Below are 20,180 nucleotides of genomic sequence, written 5' to 3' on the forward strand. Positions count from 1 at the left end.
GGTAGATTGGGTGACATACTATGGTTTTTAGGGTTTGTTTGTTTGTTTGTTTGTTTTATTTTTTGTTTTCCTTATACAGAGTTAGCAATAATTAATTTGAATAAAGAAGGAAAACATTAAACAGTTGGCAGGTGTAACATGAACGCTATTCCATGGCTTGTTCAGCCATAGCCTCAATCTGACATGCTAGACTATGAATCCTAAAGACTGGTATACGGTTACTGCACTGGAGTTACCGTTCTCATTCAACAACTGTAGAACATTCTGAATAGTGTTTTAAAATTTTATTTTAATGAAAGTTAAGAAAAAAAACCGTTACTTACACACTAAATAAAATAAACATAAAATGGTCTCCCGCCTGACTTGCAAAAGTCCCATGGCCTGATCCTGGCCAGCAGGAGCAGCTGGTGTTGAGGAGTGGGGTCAAGATGCAGCTGAGCTGCCAGCCACCTAGATGTGGTTTCCTGGTGTATCCGGTCTGGGTGAAGGATGATGCAGAGCTGGTGTTCTGGCCAGCATCCCAATAGGGCGCCAGCCACTGCAGGATGTTTCCAGCCTACTGGGATTCGGGCTCCAGCTGACAGGACAGCTTGTAGCTGCAGGACAGAGAGGCAGCTGTGAGGCCACCATAAGCCACACATCAGGTCCCCTCTCAGTGCCTGCCCAGCTGGAATCCTGGGTCCCCAGCGGTCCCCATGCAACAGGGCTTGATGCTGGCAGTGGAGTCATGGCCATAGGCGGTCTGCAGCTGTCCACAGAAGAGCTTCCTCTAGGCCAGGTTGGGTGGCTCACACCTGTGCTGTCAGTACTTTGGGAGGCTGAGGTGAGTGGATTGCTTGAGGCCAGGAGGTTGAGACCAGCCTGGACATCATCGTGAAACTCCACATGTACCACCACAACAAGAGAACAACCGGACACGGTGATGGATAGCATTAATCCCAGCTTCTTGGGAGGCTGAAGAAGGGCTTGAGCCCAGGAGGCAGATGTTGCAGTGAGCAGAGATGGTGACACTGCAGTGCAGCCTGGGCGACAGAGCCAGACCACGTTTAAAAAAAAAAAATGGAGGGCTTTCTCCCACCCTCTGCCCATGTGCCAGGTCCTCACCTCTCCTTGTCACTGAGCTGCTCCATTCTTGAGAAACAGGTGACAAATTTCTCCAGAGGCTGAAGCCTGTAATTCATGGCAGCCACTTGGAGCAGCTGCATTTCCTGCAGAACTCGGACCTCCTAGAGACAGAGGAGAGGATGCTGACAGGGCCTGGTTGGAGGATGCTGAGGGCCCTTTGGCAGGCAGGGAGAAGGGGCTGGTCCCTGGGGCCATTCTGTGAAGGGGCCCCATGCAGCCCCCAGCCTGTTCTCAGAGTTGGATGTAAACAGCCCCTCCTGCAGGAACTGGTCTTTCATTCCAGTGCCTTTCCCACTCTCTCCACTGGGATAGGTCTCCTCCTCCTGTATGTGTCAAACCCTCCCAGTAAAACTAAGATGTAGAGGATGGAGCCAGGGAATGTCCTGCCCAGGGTGGACTGTGACGTCCACATCCCCACCCTCAACCAATGTGAGTGCCCCAGCTGCTCACCTTCCTCCTCTTGTTGCTGTTGCCCTGGAAGGCAGACAGAGCCCATGAGAAAGGTCCCTGGCCCACAACAGCCCCACCCCATCCCTTCCCATGCTGCACTACTGCCAGGGCCACCAGAGTCAGGGGATGTGCACACGACAGGACTTGGACATGCCTCAGGCTCCGTGCTCTAGAGCAGGGGGCAAGGGGGCTGAGGCTCAGGGACCTTCTGCTCCAATCCTCTCTGATGACAGACAGAGAAATTGAGATCTCTCATAGAAAGAAAGCACTCAGTGACCCTGGAATTGCCTGCCCTTGGAAAGGCTCAATTTCACCCTCCTATTATGGGACTACCCCAGGGAGAGGCTGAGTCCAGCTCAGCCCACAGCTCAGCAGCGTTGCAGTCAGGCAGCTCTGCAGCTTCACCACTCAGGGATAGGGACTGGTGGCTGCCATGGAGCCTCCTTCACTCAGCCGTATGAGATGGGCCTGACACCCCCCCACACAGGAGCAGCTGTGAGGCTCTCAGGAGAGGAGGTTTTCCAAGGGCTGAGATCTAAGGGCTCCGTCCAGGCCCCTCTCCTCCCAAGCCTCAGGATCCTGGTTCCCAACCAGCCTGCCCCAGGCTCACTCACATCCAGATCATCTGGGATGGCCGAATCCAACCTGTGTAACTCAGTCAGAAAATCCCCCAGGAAGGGGACCACGCCCTGTGCCATGGAGGGGTGGGGAGGTGGGAGGGGTAGTGGTGATGAGTATTGACCCTGAGGTGCCTGCCCAAGGCCCTGTCCCATGAAATCCCATCAGCCCATCTCCCAGAACCCCCGTCCCCAGGTCTCCCAGTTGTAGCAGCCAAAGACCCTCAGCTGCCTTTCCCAATTCCCTGCCTCCTCTATTCCAGCTGACCTCCAAGTCTGGCAATCAGTCCTAGTTACCTCTATGGTGAGATTTTAACAAGTCACAAGGGCCTGTGGTCCCAGCCTTACCCTTCCCCACATCCACTCTGAGTTCTGCTTTCCCAGACCCTTGCTCTGGTCTCTCCAATGGAAGTTTCCCAGGCCCAGTGGCCATAGGAGGGCAGGGCTGGGGAGGAAGCCCCCGCTGTGTTGATATGGAGGCCTCCAGCTGGTGGGGAAAAGAGCCCTGTCCTCTGATCCCCTGCGGTCCCTCCATGCCACAGTCTCACTCACCTCCTTCTGCCTCCGTAGCCTCATCTGGGCTCTCTGGGGGTTCCTCTCCTGGGTGGCCACCTTAAAGCTCCCCGCCTGCCAGGTGTCAGGGACAGGGACAGTGAGGCTGTCTTCCCTTCCCCCAGTTACACCCCAGCCACCCCACACTTGGATCCCCAGGGACTGGCGTGAGTCACCTGGCACAGTGCTTATACCACTTGCCAGCTCGACACTCCGTGTGTGTGTCACCCAATCATGCAGCCAGGCCTCCCTGAGACTGTTTCCTCTTCTGTAAAGAGCCATGAAAACCACAGCTACCTCACAGGACCTCCTGAGTACTGTTACCTGTAGCTGTTGTCATTGTTCTCCCCCTCATCCCTCTGAGGAAGAACCATTCACGAGCATCCTCCAATTGCTTTCTTTTCTTGAATCTCATTTCCACCATGTGAGGCCTGTACTACAGGCTCAGCATCCGTTTATTTTCCAGATGAAGAAACAGAGACACAGAGTGGGCAGTGACTCCCCAGGGCCCCAAAAGAGAGGGCACCTCCTTCCCCTACTGGAGGCTCTGTCTCGGCTGCCTTCAGCCCACATCTCAGCACCACCACCCATCAGGGTCTTGTTCTCTGGAGTCTCTGAGTGTCTAGGTCTCCAGCCTTGCAGAGTCGTGATGGGAAAGGGGCAGGGCATTTTAGGAGACCTGGTTGAGTGGCACCTGCATATCTGAGCCCCCACTGTAGTCTCTGCCACACAAACTGGGTTTGCGCCATGCCAAATCCATGGTTTGGCCTCGCCAGTGATCCCCCAGGGGAGTTCCGTGCACAGAACTCTCTCTTCCTCCACTCAGGATGTGGCCTCCTGAGGTGACATCTCTGATGGACATGGCAGGGTTTTCCAGAATCCTGGGTGGGGTGGCATGTTGCCTTCTCATTTGCATGGAGGTTTCTGAGATCTGGTCAGGGCAGATCCCCTAGGAATGCATGGATCCCCCAGATACTTGTCATGAGCATGTGTCACTGCTAACTGGTGAGAATCCTGTGACATGACCGTTTTCAAATGTCTGCCAAGGGTAGAGTGGGGAGTCCCAGCAAGCACATACATCTGTCCTGAGTTTGCCCATTGGTACCCATAGCTGTGCAGTCTACTGGACTCCCTGGCACATGAGCTTCCTCTGTTGTTGTTCCCTCTTTCCCCCAGTGTGGGCAGATGCCCCCTGCCCATGGAAGTGCGCTGCAGACAGAAGCAGCAGCAGAGGCCTGGCTTCCTGAGGATTTGCTCCCAGTTTGAGGAAGGAAGAAAGTCCCATCTACAATGACCATCCCCCAGCCTGGAGGAAGCTCCATGCCAGCAGCATGGACCAGCATGGGAGCCAGAGCCCTGCTAATGCTGCAGCTCATCACCCCCGCTCAGAAGCCCAGCAGCCCAGCAGCCATTGGCGCATCCCATTTCCAGGGCCTCCTGCCCCCGTGCCCCCACATGCCCATGGACCCCCACACCTCTCTTCCTGGTTGCCCAAAGTAGGCATGGAGGGAATTTTTCAAGTCCACTTTCTGTAGGTAAGTCAAAACATTACAAAACAACTCCCGCACACCGGGTCCAATGCCCTTCCAAACTCACTCTTTTCTCTGACCGTTAAACACTTGTCCCGCATCTCCCAGACTCCACTGTACCTTGATCAGCAGGTCCCTCTTCACTGCAGTGTCTTTTTTGCCGAGTTCTTTTAAATATTTTGTGCTTTTGCTATGGACAGAGGAAAGAAAAAAGGGTAAATTTGGGAATCAGGGGGCAGATTTGTGAGTTCCAATCCCTTTTGTTTGAAAACCCAGTGAATCCCAGATTCATGTGTGAGCATTTCCAGTGGGGTCCTCTGATGGCAAGGGCTCCAGAGGACCAGGGTGGGACCTGTCATGCTCCTCTCCTGGCCCATCTCTACTTCACATGAGCCCCGTCGTGTTCACAGTTAGCTTCCAGCTGGACACAGTTCCACTGCTGGGTGCGAACACCTGAAAGCCTCCAGTTGGCTCTAGCCTGTTGCTGATGGTTAAAAAACCCTTAGTCCTCAGTTGGAAATCCTTGCCTAGGAGTCCACTGCAGCTTAGTGACCACACCCACCAGCCCATCCCTGCCTCCAATGTCCCTGGTTTCCAAGAACCTTTCGGAGTCATTGAGGGCACACGGGGAGAACTATGGGTCCCCAGGTCAACTCTGGTGCTCCCGTGGAGGGAGCTCCTCACCTGGTCACTGCTGCCCACGTCTTGTGTAGCCGATGTATTGGGTTGCTGCGCAGAGCAGAGACGATGGCGTGCACCGAGGAGAAGTTGTTGAGGCGTAGGCACTCCTGGAGAGGGAAGAGTGAGCTGTGAGGTCCAGAGTTGGAGTCAGACCCACTTCAGCCTCAGCCCCCTCTGCTGAGATCTCCCTTCCTGAATGAAGCAGAGGTCCAGGGAGCCTCAGGAGGGCACACATGGGGTTGACTAAATGTCACTCATCTAGGAGGATTTGAGTTCAACCCAAGGAAGATCCCAGGTCAGAAGTGAGCAGCCACCACTGGGCCATGGGGGTCAAGGTCAGGGAAGCTCAGGGAAGAAGGGCCTAGGGGATTGCAGGGCTCAGGCTAGAGATACAGATGCTAATCCTGAAAGCCAGTGGAGGAGAAGAGGCTGTTCCCCATTTTTAGAGAGGGAATCCCAAGGCCTAACCATGGCTTACCCTGGCCACCTTGATCCAGTGCTCCACCACCCTGGCCCTGTCCCGAGCCCTCATGCTGTGGTCCCCGAGGCAGGAGGTGGTGACACAGTTGGTGAGCCTGTTGAAGTGTGCAATGGTGGCACAAACTGTGGGTGCCACGTGCTCACTCCCCTTCTGATGTCGTTGGCCCCAGATGGAGCCCAAGCATTCGTAGAGCTCCACGTTCTTGAACAGCTCCTTTGGGGAAGGAGAAGAGTGTCATGGACACAGCACAGCCCAGCTCAGAGTCACCCACAGTCCCAGGCAGGAAGTGAGTTCACAGTCATCCACAGTCTCTGGCAGGAACAGAGCTGGAGCTCAGAAAGCTTTAAAATGGGCTCCAGACTTGTGGGAGTCCCTAGGTTTGGTTTTCTGCCCACCGAGGGCCCTGAATGCATCATGGCCCAGAACCCAACAAGGGTGGGAAGTGAGAATGATGTTTTCTCCCAGGCCATCCTCACTCCAAGAACTAGAAGGTGGCTCAGGCCTCCCCATCCTGAGGCCTCGTCTTCCTCCCATCCCAATCAGCCCTCTACTCCTTCTCTCCATACCAGTGCACTTTCCTTGTGGCAGCTGCAACACTGGGCTCTGTTTGGGTGTCTGCCATAGAATCTAGTATGCATCAGGTACCTAATAAGTGCTGAGGGTGGTGAGGCTCCTGAGCAGCTGGGTGAGTGACCCATGGCCCTGCCTGCCCCTCAGTGATCACCTGCCCTGTCCTGCTTTCTGTCCATCCCCCGTCATTCAGTCTGCACAGTCACTCTGTGCAGCTGGTACGGGTGATTTCCCATCTCTGCTGTCCACATGCAGACAGGGAAGGCTTGTGGGTGAGGAAACTCATCCAGATCCCATGGTTGGTAAGAAGTGGGGCTGAAAATGGACCCAGGGCATTGGCCGCTCCTCGGGGAGACGCTGGTCTGAGACAGCTGGTGCCAGACGCACAGCCTGCAAAGCCCAGCTGCTCACCGCATCTATGAGGGTCAGCTGCTCTGCCAGCAGCCTGGGAGGGAAGGTCGTGATGTCCGGCAGCTCCTCAGTGTGTTCGCTCTTGACAGTCCCGGGACAGGGACAGGTGGACTCTGGGGCTGACCGTGGCTCCAGCACTGTTCCTGGAGGGGGCCCTTCCCCTGGTGCTGGTGCTGGTGCTGGTGGTGAATGTAGATATCCTTGTGCATCCAGGGCTACAGGTGACTCTGGCTCCAGAGCAGGCCGCAGGTCCGCCAGCAGTGGTGGTGCTGGCTCCAGGGCCAGTATTGTTGATGGGTGTTGCCCAGGAGGAGGAGCAGGATCTGGAAAAAGAGAAAAGGTCACCACACCAGTCACTTTTCACTGGAATTTCCAAGTACAGAAATGACTGGATGGAATTTAAGGGAATTGTAGCCCCAAAACACCACCCCCAGAAAGTCTTCCAGACTGCAAGCCTCCTCACCTTCTGGCTTGGCCTCCTTGGGCTCCGGAAGCACCAACTGGCCTAAAACAATTTCCTGATGGTCTTCCAAGCCCAGTCCAGGCCAGGTGAAGGTCCTGAAGGCCAGCTTTATCCAGAAAGATGACCGTTGCAGGGCCTGGCAGCAAACTGAAGTGTTTTCAGGGGGCCAGGTGAACAAAATGGAGGTGGTGGTGCTGGTGATGGAGTGGACAGCTGAGTCAGAGGCCTGGCCTTCTCCCACACAACCCTCCAGGGCACCCTTGTGTGGTTCTGGGTCCCTGGCCTCTTGCTGCCTGTGTAGAGGACAGCCCCACCATACCACAAGCCATCAGTGCTGTCCTGAAAGGGGCAGACCTGGCCATGTAGCAGGGCTGTGCGGACCCTTCTGCGCCCCAGCGTCCCACTAACATTCTCTTCCCAATGGCCCTGGACCACAGCACTGTGCACCTGGACACTCAAGACTGCAGCTCCAGGCAGATTTACGAGCAGCTTGCTCATCAAAGGTCCAGCTCTGGTTCCCCTGGTCCTGGGGTTAGGAGGGTAGGGGCAGGTGTTGGGTGGAGGAGGACAGGGAGAGCTGGGAAGCCACAGTGCTGGGGATGGGTCTCTCAGTGGCCAGCTGTGACCCCAGCCTCTTCTCCTTTGCAGGCGACCTACTGATCTCAGTATTTCCCTCTTGAAGGGGAAGTCCCCAGATGTCAGCCTTGTCATGGGAATTCTAAGACATATGAACCCCAGGGCTCCTTTAGTCTCTCCCCAGCCAGAGTCCACGTATTTCCCCCCATGTTTTGTGGGTGAAGAGGCCCTTCAGAACCCTAAATCCCCCAGTTTATACTTGTTTGCCTCCGTCATTCCAGTCAGAATCTGGGAGGATGCCACCATACGTAGAGGAGGCCATGAGGGTTTCCCCTCTAACATTCTGTAGATATGATTTGTTTATTCTGTCTACTGTGAGCACCTGACTCTGAGTAGAATTGACGCCCAGGGATTGTCATCTGCTTTGTTTATGAAATTATGCCAATCCACAAGAAGAACGATGCACAAATGAGGTGTTTTGTATGTATGTGTGGAATTAGTGAACCCCAACCATTGGAGAACCCAGTGGGCCTGTGGCTCCTTTTTCAGCACCAAAGAACCCCTCTTCTGTGTCAAGGAGAAAGTCCAGCCAGAAAGAATCTCAGACATCCTTTACCAATGCCATCACGGACTTGCTTTCTATGTGCTTTCCCAAACAGCAAGAGATATGGGCCATTGCAGCAGAATGCTGAGAGCTGCCTCAGTGAGGGGGAAGAGAAAAGTAATAAACATGAATCACAGCACCCACAGCAGATTGTCCAGTTTTAGGCTCTAGGGACCCCTTTGTTTGCTGTGTCTTAGATCATTCAGTCCCTACAAGAGCCCTGTGAGCTTCATCTTCTCATTACTCCCTGTTCCACAGGAGCCAACTGAGGCTCCAAGAGGTGCATCTTCAAGACACAGCCAGTAGGGGACAGAGGCACCTCCGTGCCTTGGAGGGGATGGACACTCACCTTCTAACCAGTAGTTCCAAAAAGTGTGGCACGGTGATAAAGTCCCAGGAGGGACCCAGGCAGGTGGCATAGGAGGAGATGGGTTTAGTTAGAAAGGCTGGAACCAGGGACTCCAACAGCTTCTCCCCTGTGCGGGACTGGAAAGTTGGCATCCTGCAGATCTCATTTTCATACTAGGGGGACAAGGAGGGACATGGGAGTCAGTGGTAACACCATGAACCACCAGAGGATCGGGATCTGGAACTCACACCAAGAAGCATCAACCCTTCAGGGACTTGTGCATGTGGAGAACCTGGGTGCCCATGGTGAAAAGGGTTCTAGGCTTTCAAGGTAAAATTGCATGTGAGGATGGAGAAGGAGAAAATGATTCATGCCTTCAAGGCATCGGCACGGTGAATGTCAGCTGTGGGGCAACAGCACCCTCTGTATCAACAGCCTGCATGAAGAGCATCATCCCTGCAACCCTCAAAAATCACCCTCATGGTGGAGAAGAGGAGACGCGGGCTTTTGGATGTCAGATGCTTGCTCAGCAGCACCCGGGTCAGAAGAGAGCACCTTCCACAGGGAGGACTGGATGAAATTCCCTCTAGGCCATCTGAGGCTCCGCTTCTGATATGGAAGGGTCTGGGGAGGTCTCATCCCCTCCTTATTTTAGTGACAGCACACTGGACAAGATGCTCTAGAAGAACCCTTTGACTTAAAGGGATATGATTGTTTTTGTTCTTTAACATGAATGTGAGTCTGGAGAAACAGCTACGTCCATCCCAGCCCTGGCCAAAGGGAAAATGCGGGAAGACTCCAGGGTGGGAGGAAGCGAATCCCAAGGCCCAGGATCTGCCAGGCGACTCGTGGAAGAGAAAACGCAGGCAGTTATTGAAAGCGGGAAAGGTTACAGAAATGTATGGTTTAAAGTGGAAATGAAACAAGGTGATTTTCTCTGCCACACAGACAGCCGATTGGCACAAAGTTAAGAGCATGTTAGTATTCAGGGGAGGCTGTGTTCAGAGAAGCAGCTACGTTCAGAGGCTGCTGGTGACCCTGTGAGCAGCTGGAGCCCTTTTGGAAAGTCAGCTGGCTAGGGCTGTTGAAACTTTCTATCTGCACCTCCTTTCACCCAGATTTCCCTTTCCCGGGTGTGTGTCTTCCGCAGGGGATTTGTGTATTTTATGGGTTGAATTGTGTCCCCTCCCCCAAATGTAACTGTTTCTATTCTCAACCCCAGAGACTCAGAATGTGACAGTGTTTGGACACAGAGTTCTCCAAGAGGTAATTCAGGAGAAGTGAGTTCATTAGGGTGGCCCCTAATTTAATAGGCCTGGGGTTCTTACAAGGAGAGGTGGTCAGCGCACAGAGAAGTTCAAGAGAAGACCCTGTGCTGACCGAGATAGAAGTCAGCCATCTCCACGGCAAGGACAGAGGCCCAGGCAAACCACCCCAGACTGACAGCTTGACATTGGGCTTCCAGTCTCCAGAATTGTGAGGAACCAGATTTCTGTGGTTAAGCCCTTCAGTCAGCGTGCATGTTATGGCAGCCCTGGCAAACTGCTCCAGCCTATTAGGACACACATAGGATTATGCTCCCTGCAGAAAGGCTGCCTAGAAAGGAAATTTTATCATGACAGGCTCCACTGGCAGTGAGAAGCTGACCCGCTGTGGAACATGGCCTTCCTTAAGGAATATTACAGTGACATGCGAGGGTGCAGCTCCTGCCTGGTGGGTCTGCAGGGATGAGTTCTGTGAGATGACACTTTAAAGACAGATGCATAGAGTAGCTTCACCTTCTTTTGTTGTAATCACCACCCCCCACAACTTGTTTGTGTAAAAGTGTTGAATTTTAAGTCCTGGAGGAGGTCTGGCAGGGAAGGGGAGCTGCCTGTTGTCAGAGATACACTTAGGGTGGGGAGTTACAATGATAACAGGATGAGTATGTTGCTACAATGTTACCATTGTTCCCCATTCTGGTAGCAACATGCTGAGATACTCCTGGCATAGCAGAAAGTGAAAACAGAAGGATTTTCTCTGATCTTCCTCTGACAGGTGAAAGGGACTTTGCCTGTAACCAAGTTGCCACTGGGGACTAACGGTAGCCAGATTCCTTTGGGAGAGGACAGTGGCTCACTCAAGTGGGAAGCCCTAGGACAGAGCGTAGGGAGTCCCCATATTCGTGTTTGAGTCCTGGGTCCACCCTGGTATTTTTGAGTGCCTGTCTGTGGAGACCCTTCTGTGCCCAATCTCACCCCAGACCAGCACTGGCCGTGGTTGGTAGCAGGCGGCCCCTGCCCTTCTTTGAAGAAGGTGGAGAAATGGAATCCATCCAACAGCTCCTGCTTGATCTGCTGTGTGGAGCTCTGCAAAGAAATTGCCCGAGAGCCAGGCGAAGAGGTGTCAGTGGCCTGCCTGGCTGACCCCATAGTGGGATACCCCATTAGAACTCCTCCCTGGCGCCCCCTTCCCCAACAGGATTTGGCACGTAGGAGCATCCACATAGACCTCCAGCCAGAGGAGCTTGAGGTCTCCGGCGGATGACAGCTTGAGGTCTTGGGATTCAGATCTGAGCAGACAAACTATGTCCTCGACACTCACCTTCCCATCCTGAAGGCATGGCCTGGACTGTGAACCTGACATACTGACCAGGCTCCAAACCCCCAACAACCTACCTGCTCCTGTCCAGGGAGGGCCCCTCTTCTTCTGTTTCCCCCAAACACATGGGGAGGGGCTCAGCACTGCCCTGATGGACACAGCTGAGGCCTGGCCTGGACGGGCCTGCCCTGGGCCCTGTGTTACCTGTGGGTGCCTTCTGGCAAAGGGCCAGAGGCGTCGAGGGTGAGGGTTGAACCAATGTCTATATTCTCGAGAAACAGTCTCATTTCGTCCTCTTCTGCGACGAGGAGGTCGGCAGCATGTTGGGACACAGCAGGAGAACATGTTGTTCTCTCCAGTGTCGACTACCAACTGAGCTGGAAATGGGGCTGTGTGTATAATATGGGTGCCTAGTTACCAGAATTCTAAGTTCTATTGGGGTCTGTCAGCAAGGAAGTGAGGTCACATCTTGTAGGTTCCATCCTGTAAGCGACTCCTTTCCATCAGACCTACTCAAAGGCCCCACTGGGCTTCTGGCCGCTCACCCTCCCCCATCAACTCCTTACCTTTCACCATTATGCCAAAGTGTGCCCCTTCAGCACCTTGGGAAGACCTGGATATAACCAGGGTCCCAGGATTGAGGAGACAGTGCTGGGTCAAACAACCTTTATCTTAGCAGTTGTGAGACCCTAGAGAACTCCTTTGGTGTTTTGGGGCCTCCCCAGCCTGCACAATGGGGGTTATGCTTGCATCTCAAATGATCCTCCCTCCTCAGCCCCCCAAGTGACTGGAACCACAGGCATGTGTCACCACACCTGGCTAATATTTAAACTTTTTGTAGAGACTGGGTCTCACTGTGTTGCCTAGGCTGGTCTTGAACTCCTGGGCTCAAGTGAGCCTCCTGTCTTGACCTCCCAAAGTATGGGATTACAGACTTGAGCTGCCATGCCCAGCCTGGTTTAATTTCATTATACATACATGCATACATACATACACACATACATACATACATTTATTTACTTATTTAAGATAGGGTCTCGCTCTGTCACCCAGGCTGGAGTACAGTGATGCAAACACAGCTCACTGAAGCTTTGACCTCCGGGGCTCAAGCAGTCCTCCCACCTCAGCCTCCCAAGTAGCTGGGACCCCCGGTGTGTGCCACCATGCTTGGCTAATTTTTGTAGTTTTTGTTGAGATGGGGCTTACTATATTTCCCAGGCTGGTCTTGACCCCCTAGGCTCAAGCAGTCCTCCCACTTTGGCCTCCCAAAGTGCTGAGATGACAGGCATGAGCCATCATGCCTGGTCCCAAGGCATATTTTTACTTCTACTGTAGTTCAGCCTTAAGACTGTACCAGCAGATAGAGATGGAAAAGTAAGATGAATCGAATATCAAATTACATTTATAAATAAAGTAGTTACTAATCAATGACTTTCTTTTCTTTTTTTCTCTCTTTCTTTCTCTCCCTTCTTTCCTTCCTTCCTTCCTTCCTGTCTGTCTGTCTTTCTTTCTTTCTTTCTTTCTTTCTTTCTTTCTTTCTTTCTTTCTTTCTTTCTTTCTTTCCTTCCTTCCTTTCCTTCCTTCCTCCCTTCCCTTCCCTTCCCTTCCCTTCCTTTTCTTTTCTTTTCTTTTCTTTTCTTTTCTTTTCTTTTCTTTTCTTCTCTTCTCTTCTCTTCTCTTCTCTTCTCTTTTCTTTTCTTTTCTTTTCTTTTCTTTTCTTCTTCTTTCAACAGAGTCTCACTGTTGCCCATGCTGGAGTGCAGTGGCACGATCTCTGCTCACTGCAAGCTCCACCTCCCAGGTTCATACCATTCTCCTGCCTCAGCCTCCTGAGTAGCTGGGACTACAGGCGCCTGCTACCATGCCCAGCTCATTTTTTGTATTTTTCGTAGAAATGGGGTTTCACCGTGTTAGCCAGGATGGTCTGGATCTCCTGACAACGTGATCTGCATGGCCTCAACCTTCCCAAAGTGCTGGGATTACAGGCGTGAGCCACAACACCTGGCCATGTTGTTTTTTTTTCTAAACCTCCTTTTTTATTCTGGGTTAGATCATTCCCTGGCTGTCTTTACCCTAGCATCAGTGAGTCCTGCAGTCACTACAGCCCGCTGTGGGGTCAGATATTTTCGTCACCATCAAGTGGATCTTTATTTTTTATCTAACATTTGCAATTCTGCCAGTTCTGATTCTTAAATTCTCTTTGCCTTGAATTCCAGGATCCATCTCTGATGTTCAGTGAAGACTACCAGAACAGTCTGCTAGAGCAGTACCATCTGGGTCTGGATCAAAAGTGCAGAAAATACGTGGTTGGAGAGCTCATCTGGAATTTTGCCGATTTCATGACTAACCAGTGTAAGTGGCAGTTTGGCTCATGGGATAATGTACCCGTCCTTATTTTTTCAGGTTGCCTTGCCCTTTCTGGATATTTTGGTTGTAAGAATATTGGAAACAAAGTGAGGAAGCTGGTTTAATCCACGTAGGTTGCGCTGAGGATTTCCTAGGTAAAGGAAGTTGTGCTTACAAAGTAGGAAAGCAGTCAGGCCCCCGCTTCCCAAATACAGTCAAAAAGCGAACAGGAGAGTCTCCTACAGTGAGGTGGACATGGCTTGCTTGCCTTTTTCTTGTCTATTTCATAGCCAAGGAGGAAGGAAAAACTGGACCTCATTATGGATTTACTTTTGGGATACACTGATTATTCCTGAGGAAGGTACAAAGCCTGAGAAGCTTAAGGTATTTCAGTGTGTTTTATATTACTCACTTGCAAAAAGCAGGCTCATCAAACACAGGTGAGTATCAACGCATCTTGAATATGGCAGCATTTAAAAGTCTTCAGACCGGGCATGGTGACTCATGCCTGTAATCCCAGTGCTTTGGGAGGCCAAGGTGGGAGGATCCCTTGAGGCCAGGAGTTTGAGACCAGTCTGTTAAGCAGAGCAAGACCCCATCTCTACAAAAAATAGGCACATTAGCTGGGTGTGGTGGTGTGTTCCTGTAGTTCCAGCTGCTTGGGAGGCTGAGGCAGGCGGATTGCCTGAGCACAGGAGTTGGGGGTTGCAGTGAGCTGTGATTGCACCACTGCACCTGAACCTGGGTGACACAGTGATACCTGTCTTTAAAAAAAAAAAACATTGTGTCTTCAAAGACCAGAAGATCTGTGCTGTCACGTTGGGTGACTGATGGGCTGCCAAGTTTGCAATGAATGTTTCCCATTTCTTCTTAGTTTATGGACTTGCCATCCTTGGTAGTTTGGTGGGTTGGAGAAGGATATGGTGATGGCGGGAGTTACAATACATTACTTATAGGGGAAGACAGGCTTTTGAAAGGTTAACGCTTAAAAGTGAGAATGGAAAAGGGATGAGTGAATGAACAAGATGAGGTGAGAGGGAAGAGGTAAAGGGAAAAGGAGAACAAGAAGCTCTTCTCTGCATGGCACCTGGGATGAATGGTTTCTGGGGACATCCCTGATGGCAATTTTGTGGAGAAGCGCGAAGATTTCTGTGGTAAGAAATGAGCTGTAGGCCCAGCGCAGTGACTGACAGCTGTAATCCCAGCACTTTGGGAGGCCAAGAGGGCGGATCACCTGAGATCAGGAGTTTAAGACCAGCCTGGCCAACATGGAGAAACCTTGCCTCTACTAAAAATATAAAAATTAGCCGGGCGTGGTGGCAAGTGCCTGTAATCCCAGGTACTCAGGAGGCTAAGGCATGAGAATCGCTTGAACCCGGGAGGTGGAGGTTGCAGTGAGGGAAGATTACGCCGTTGCACTCCAGCCTGGGCAACAAGAGTGAAACTCCATTTCATGGAAAAAGCAAAAACAAAAACAAAAACCAGTGGGACTGGGCGCAGTGACTCGTGCCTGTAATCCCAGCACTATGGGAGGTGGAGGTGGACAGATCACGAGGTCAATAGTTTGAGACCAGCCTAGCCAACATGGTGAAACCCTGTCTCTACTAAAAGTACAAAAATTGACTGGGCATGGTGGCGGACGCTGGTAATCGCAGACACTTGGGAGGCTTGAACCCAGGAGATGGAGGTTGCAGTGAGCCAAGATTGCACCACTGCACTCCAGCCTGGGCAACAGAGTGAGACTCCATGTCAAAAAAATAAATAAATAAATAAAATAAAATGAAGTGAAGAAGGAGGAGGAGGAAGAGGAAGAAAAAGAAGAAGAAATAGTTAGGTGTGGTGGCTCAGGCCTGTAAGCCCAGCAATTTGGGAGGCAGAGGAGGAGCAGGAGGAGGAAAGGAGGAAAAGGAAACAGCCAGGTCAGTCGTGGTGGCTGGTGCCTGTCAGGAGGAGTAGGAGGAGGAGGAGGAGGAGGAGGAGAAGGAGGGGGAGGAGGAGGAAAAAGAAATGGAGGAAGAAAAAGAAAAGGAGGAGGAAAAAGAAATGGAGGAGGAGGAGGAAAAAGAAATGAAGGAGGGGGAAGACAAGGATAAAGAAACAGAGGAGGAGGAGGAGTTGGAGGAGGAGGAGGAGTTGGAGGAGGAGGAGTTGCAGGAGGAGGAGTTGGAGGAGGAGGTGGAGGAGATAGAGGAGGTGGAGGAGGAGGAGGGTGGGATTACAGGTGTGAGCCACTGCGCCTGGCTGGAAATCACATCTCATCATGAGATCTGGAGGGCACATACCCAAACCACATTAGCCTTCAAGGGAAATTCCAGGCACCTAGCTATTCTTGAGAAGTAAATTAGCAACTTGGTAAGAAGATAGTAATTGGCTGGGTGCAGTGGCTCACACCTGTAATCCCAGCACTTTGGGAGGTCAAGACAGATAGATCAACTGAGGTCAGGAGTTCCAGATCAGTCTGGCTAACATGGTGAAACCACATGTCTACTGAAAATACAAAAATTAGCTGGATGTGATAACGGATGCCTGTTATCCCAGCTACTGAGGAGGCTGAGGCAGGAGGATTGCTTGAACACTGGAGTTGGACGGTGCAGTGGGCTTAGATTGGACTACTGCTCTCCAGCCTGGGAGACAGAGCGAGACTCCGCCTCAAAAAAAAAAAAAAAAAAAAAAAAAAAAGAAAAAGGTAATAATAGCTTAGAACAATAGCCACCCAAGTCACAAGATATTTGATCCCCTATAGAAAGTAAAGATAACATCTTGACAAATGTCCCTAAGTTGTTTTCGGAAGCGCAGATCTCCACCGGATGATAAATGGTGACAGCTTTCCCTTCGACCTCAGATAAGGGTGAACCGAGGACTGAACTCTCACTGGCGTTCTTTGTTCCAAATTTCTTCCTGAGGGGCCTGGAGGGAATCACACTCACAGGCAAAAAGTTAACACCCCTTCTGCTGACCTCAAGGTTTTAGATAAAGCTTTGCTTTCTTACCAATCATAAACTGAAGAAATAGTCGAATTGGCCAGGCGTGGTGGCTCAGGCCTGTAATCCCAGGACTTTGGGAGGCCGAGGCCCGTGGATCACCTGAGGTCAGGAATTCGAGGCCAGCCTGGTTGACATAGTGAAACCCTATCTTTGTTAAAAATACCAAAATTAGCTGGGTATGGTGGTGAGCACCTGTAATCCCAGGTACTCAGGAGGCTGAGGCAGGAGAATCACTTGAACCAGGGAGGTGGAGGTTACAGTGAACCGAGATCGGGCCATTGCACTCCAGCCCAGGTGACAGGGCGAGACTCAAAAAGAAAAAAAAGAAAAAAGAAAAATGAAGGCATCTTTTCTGGCACCCTTTAGTCTTATTTTTTTCTTTTCTTTTTTTTTTTGTTTGAGATGGGGTCTCGCTCTGTCACCTAGGCTGGAGTGCAGTGGCACAATCTTGGCTCACTGCAACCTCTGCTTCCCGGGCTTCATCAATGCTCCTGCCTCAGCCTCTCCTGTACCTGGGATGATAGGTGTGTGCCACACCACCGGGATAATTTTTTTTTTTTTTTTTTGTATTTCTTGTAGAGACAGTGGTCTCATTATGTTGTCCAGGCTGGTCACAAACTCCTGGGCTCAAGTCATCCTCCTGTCTCCCCCTCCCAAAGTACTGGGATTACAGGTGTGAGCCACTAAGCCCATCCTGAATTACTGATTTTTACATACTGTATAAATTTTGCATCCTACTTGTTCTTACTTTTGTTAAATGTGGCCTAAAGCTGCCTCATAAACAGTGAACTATATCCTAATTTAAGCATGTAAGCATTTCACTAAAGGAATATACAAGTAAAATTTTAAAGAAAGAAAATAAGAAAAAGTACATAAACATTTGGGAAAAAGCCTTTAGGCCTTGTCAGTTTCTAGAATGTGTTTATTTTCACGATGCTGGGGACTCCATTTCCAGTAATAAGGTCCATTCTCAGAAGGTGGATTTGGCGAGCATAAGAATAGGGGAGGGGGAGTAATCGTACAAACAATTGTGTCCAGTCCAGGTTCCTAGGACCAGAGGGACCCCTCTGTATGGCAGAGGCACCCGACAGCCGTACCTGATGTGTACCCTCAGAATCACTTTATGGTCAAAGAAGAAAGTGTGTTCGGAGCCCCAAGCTAAGGAATCAGGAGTGGCAAGATCCTGGAAGGATGCCAACCTGTGAAACTCTGAGTCAAGAGGTCAAGCTGGGCACTTGGTTTCTTGGGTTGACCGCTTGGCCCTCTTCCAAGTTGTACTTTCCTTCTTTACTTCCTGTTCTAAAGTTTTTAATAACCATTTTTTTAATACTATCTCACTCTATAGCCCAGGCTGGAGTGCAGTGGCTCAATCTCAGCTCACTGCAACCTCCACCTCCCAGGTTGAAGAGATTCTCCTGCCTCAGCCTCCCAAGTAGCTGGGATTACAGGCACTCACCATCACGCCCAGCTAATTTTTGTATTTTTAGTAGAGACATGGTTTCACCATGTTGGCCAGGCTGGTCTTGAACTCCTGATCTCAGGTGATCCACCCGACTCAGCCTCCGAAAGTACTGGGATTACAGGCATGAGCCACCACACCCATTCCTGGCCTGTTTTTAATAAAATTTTACTCCTGCTCTGCAACTTGCCTCTATCTGGTTTCTACCTTATGACCCTCAGTCAAATTCTTTCTTCTGAGGAGGCAAGAATTGAGGTTGTTTCAGTTGTGTATGGATTCACCACCGGGAACTCGGATACCTTCCACCGGTAACAGGTCGAGGATGCTAGGTGAAAATGTTATGGAAGCCACATGCTTTTTACAAATGTAGTGGTTCTCATGTCCAGCCACAGCCACTGCACCTGTGTGAAAGTCCCCTTAATAAACCTATGTCTTTTTCACTGTCTCCAGATCTCTTTGTGTACCCTTCCACACGGTGCCTTGCCTACTGCAGTAAAGTGGGGTCCCGCAGGGCACCCTCTCCCTGCAATTTTTTTTTTTTTTTTTTTTGAGATAGATTCTTGCTCTGTTACCCAGGTTGGACTGCAGTGGTGTGACCTCGGCTCACTGCAAGCTTCACCTCCTGGCTTCAAGTGATTCTTCAGCCTCAGCCTCCTGAGTAGCTGGGATTACAGGTGCCTGCTATCATGCCTGGCTCCTTTTTCTTTCTTTTTTTTTTTTTAGTATTTTCAGTAGAGAGGGGGTTTCGCCGTTTTGGCCAGGCTGGTCTCGAACTTCTGGCCTCAAGTGATCCGCCCACCTCAGCGTCCCCAAGTGCTGGGATTACAGGCGTGAGCCACTGCACTTGGCCTCTCTCCCTGTATCTTCATGTATCTTCAAAGCCAAGAAGGAGCTTCTGTCCCCTTGGTTAGGGTCAGGGTCCCAGAGGTCCAGGGTCAAGGCTACTACCGCCTCCCAAGGAGGTGCATCCCTGCAAGAGGCTGCATCCAGCAGTCATGGAAGAGGCTCCCCTGGGGCCTGCTCCAATTCCTGCTGGGGAAAGCAAGTGGAGGTGCCCCTTGAACAAACGGTGGTGCCACCAATCTCAGGGGTTCTGTCCTGGCCTGTGGCCCTGGATCGTCCAGCCTCTGCTGGGATGGGGAGCAGACGACGCTCTTCTTGGCTGGAGCTGAGGGTGGGGGTCCCGCTTCCCCAAAGGCCTATTCCTGTATTCAAGCACAGGTCCTACTGGGTAGCACCTGGCGCCGCCCCGCCCCTCCAGGCCTGGCACTCGCCCTCAACAAACATGGCGCCCACGGCCTCACGCGCCTCACGCTGCAGGCGCGGCACGCGACAGGCCCGCAGGGCTTCCCCCTCGCTGCTCTCATTCCCCTCAGACTGGCTGACAAGACAGGGAGCGGGAAGTATGACCTGGCTGGTGGCGGTGTCCTGGTCGGTTCTGGGGCCGCTGTTGTGTGGCTGCGCGCAGGCGCTGCTGGGCCGGATGCTATACACCCGGGAGAGCGCGCCGCGGGAGCCCAAGGAGCTCCAGGGCCTCTGAAGCTTCCAAGCGGACTTCTCCGACAACGGACGCCCGGGCTTCCAGGAGCAGAGGTACCCGCGACCGTTGGGAGAGGCGCCCGGAAGCCCGGCGTTGGGAATGGCGTAAGCCTGGGCGCCCTGCACCCTCCTTCACCTGAGTACCCGGGAGTTGGGGCCCCGGAGGAGGTTAAAGGTCAACGGGCTTGGGGGCGCGGGGTTGGAGGAAGGGGGAACCGGGGGGACTAGGGGGACCCAGGAGGGCCAGGGCGGAGGAGGCAGGAGGAGGAGGAAGCGCTCCTGTGCAGCCGCCTCCGGAGGCGAAGGCTGAGCCTGGGCAGTGTCCTTTCTAATATTTATTTTTAATTTTTGAAATGTTTTTGAGACTGGGTTTGGTCCTGCCGCCCAGGTTCGAGCGGAGTGGCGCAATCCTAACTTCTGAGCTCAAGGGATTCTCCCGCCCCAGCCTTGCAAGTTTGCTGGGACCGCCATGCCTAATTAAAACACACACACACACACACACACAACAACAAAGAAAAGAAACTTGGTCGGGCTTAGTGGCTCACGCCTGTAATCCCAGCACCTTGGGAGGCCGAGGCGGGCGGATCACCTGAGGCCAGGAGTTCAAGACCACCCCGGCCAACGTGGTGAAACCCCGTCTCTACTAAAAATACAAAAATTAGCCGGGCGTGGCGATGAGCACCTGTAATCCCAGCTACTTGGGAGGCAGAGGCAGGAGAATTGCTTGAACCAGGAAGGCGGAGGTTGCAGTGAGCCGAGATCAGGCCACTGCACTCCAGCCTGTGCGACAGACTGAGATTCTGTCTGGAAACAAAAACCAACTTTTTGGTTTTGTTTTGTTTTTTAAGATACAGGGTCTCAGTA

General features: G+C 51.9%; 3 protein-coding genes across 20 annotated transcripts in view; 2 read left to right on the forward strand and 1 right to left on the reverse strand.

Moving 5' to 3' along the window:
- Positions 1-20,180, forward strand: part of LOC105480646 (immunoglobulin lambda-1 light chain-like) — a 73,328-nt gene that overhangs the window by 22,337 nt on the left and 30,811 nt on the right.
- On the reverse strand, positions 69-19,318 carry LOC112422941 (ral-GDS-related protein-like). Of its 6 annotated transcripts, none has more exons than XM_071080071.1 (13): positions 19,188-19,318; positions 10,646-10,756; positions 8,409-8,581; positions 6,880-7,073; positions 6,417-6,739; positions 5,433-5,648; positions 4,958-5,061; positions 4,394-4,463; positions 2,745-2,819; positions 2,190-2,264; positions 1,576-1,599; positions 1,105-1,226; positions 410-596 (listed from the first exon to the last, which is right to left on the reverse strand). In XM_071080071.1, exons 3-13 carry the CDS (start codon positions 8,558-8,560, stop codon positions 557-559), a joined length of 1,395 nt encoding a protein of 464 aa, XP_070936172.1. In that variant the 5' UTR covers positions 8,561-8,581; positions 10,646-10,756; positions 19,188-19,318; the 3' UTR covers positions 410-556. The 6 variants fall into 6 exon arrangements, 5 of the variants coding, with proteins under 5 accessions (XP_070936173.1, XP_070936172.1, XP_070936170.1 ...); XM_071080069.1 differs by lacking the exon at positions 19,188-19,318 and adding an exon at positions 11,193-12,341; XM_071080072.1 differs by lacking the exons at positions 8,409-8,581; positions 10,646-10,756; positions 19,188-19,318 and adding exons at positions 795-885; positions 7,199-7,713 and having other exon boundaries at positions 69-596.
- LOC105480773 (putative inactive beta-glucuronidase protein GUSBP11) overlaps positions 19,234-20,180 on the forward strand; it is a 29,253-nt gene continuing 28,306 nt past the window's right edge. For 6 of the 13 annotated variants that reach the window (XR_011613920.1, XR_011613918.1, XR_011613914.1 and 3 more), the window contains exon 1: positions 19,234-19,370. Coding sequence is in view for 2 of the 13 variants with exons in the window: in XM_071080093.1 (XP_070936194.1) it covers positions 19,417-19,421 (5 nt within the window). In the remaining 11 variants the exon portion in view is untranslated. Of the gene's footprint in view, positions 19,492-20,180 lie in introns of all 13 variants that reach the window. The other 7 variants (XR_011613912.1, XR_011613913.1, XR_011613911.1 and 4 more) reach the window with 2 other exon arrangements.

The sequence above is a fragment of the Macaca nemestrina genome, chromosome 15, assembly GCF_043159975.1.
Source record: "Macaca nemestrina isolate mMacNem1 chromosome 15, mMacNem.hap1, whole genome shotgun sequence".
NCBI classification, from domain to species: Eukaryota; Metazoa; Chordata; class Mammalia; order Primates; family Cercopithecidae; genus Macaca; species Macaca nemestrina.

Coding starts and splice junctions, on each gene's coding strand:
- LOC112422941 (XM_071080072.1), bottom strand. CDS start 7,590: ATGACAAGGCTGACATCTGGGGACTTCCCCTTCAAGAGGGAAATACTG. Junction 5,062..5,432: donor ACTGGATCAAGGTGGCCAGG/GTAAGCCATGGT, acceptor TTCCCTCTCCAG/GAGTGCCTACGCCTCAACAA. Junction 2,265..2,744: donor GGCTACGGAGGCAGAAGGAG/GTGAGTGAGACT, acceptor TCCATGGCACAG/GGCGTGGTCCCCTTCCTGGG.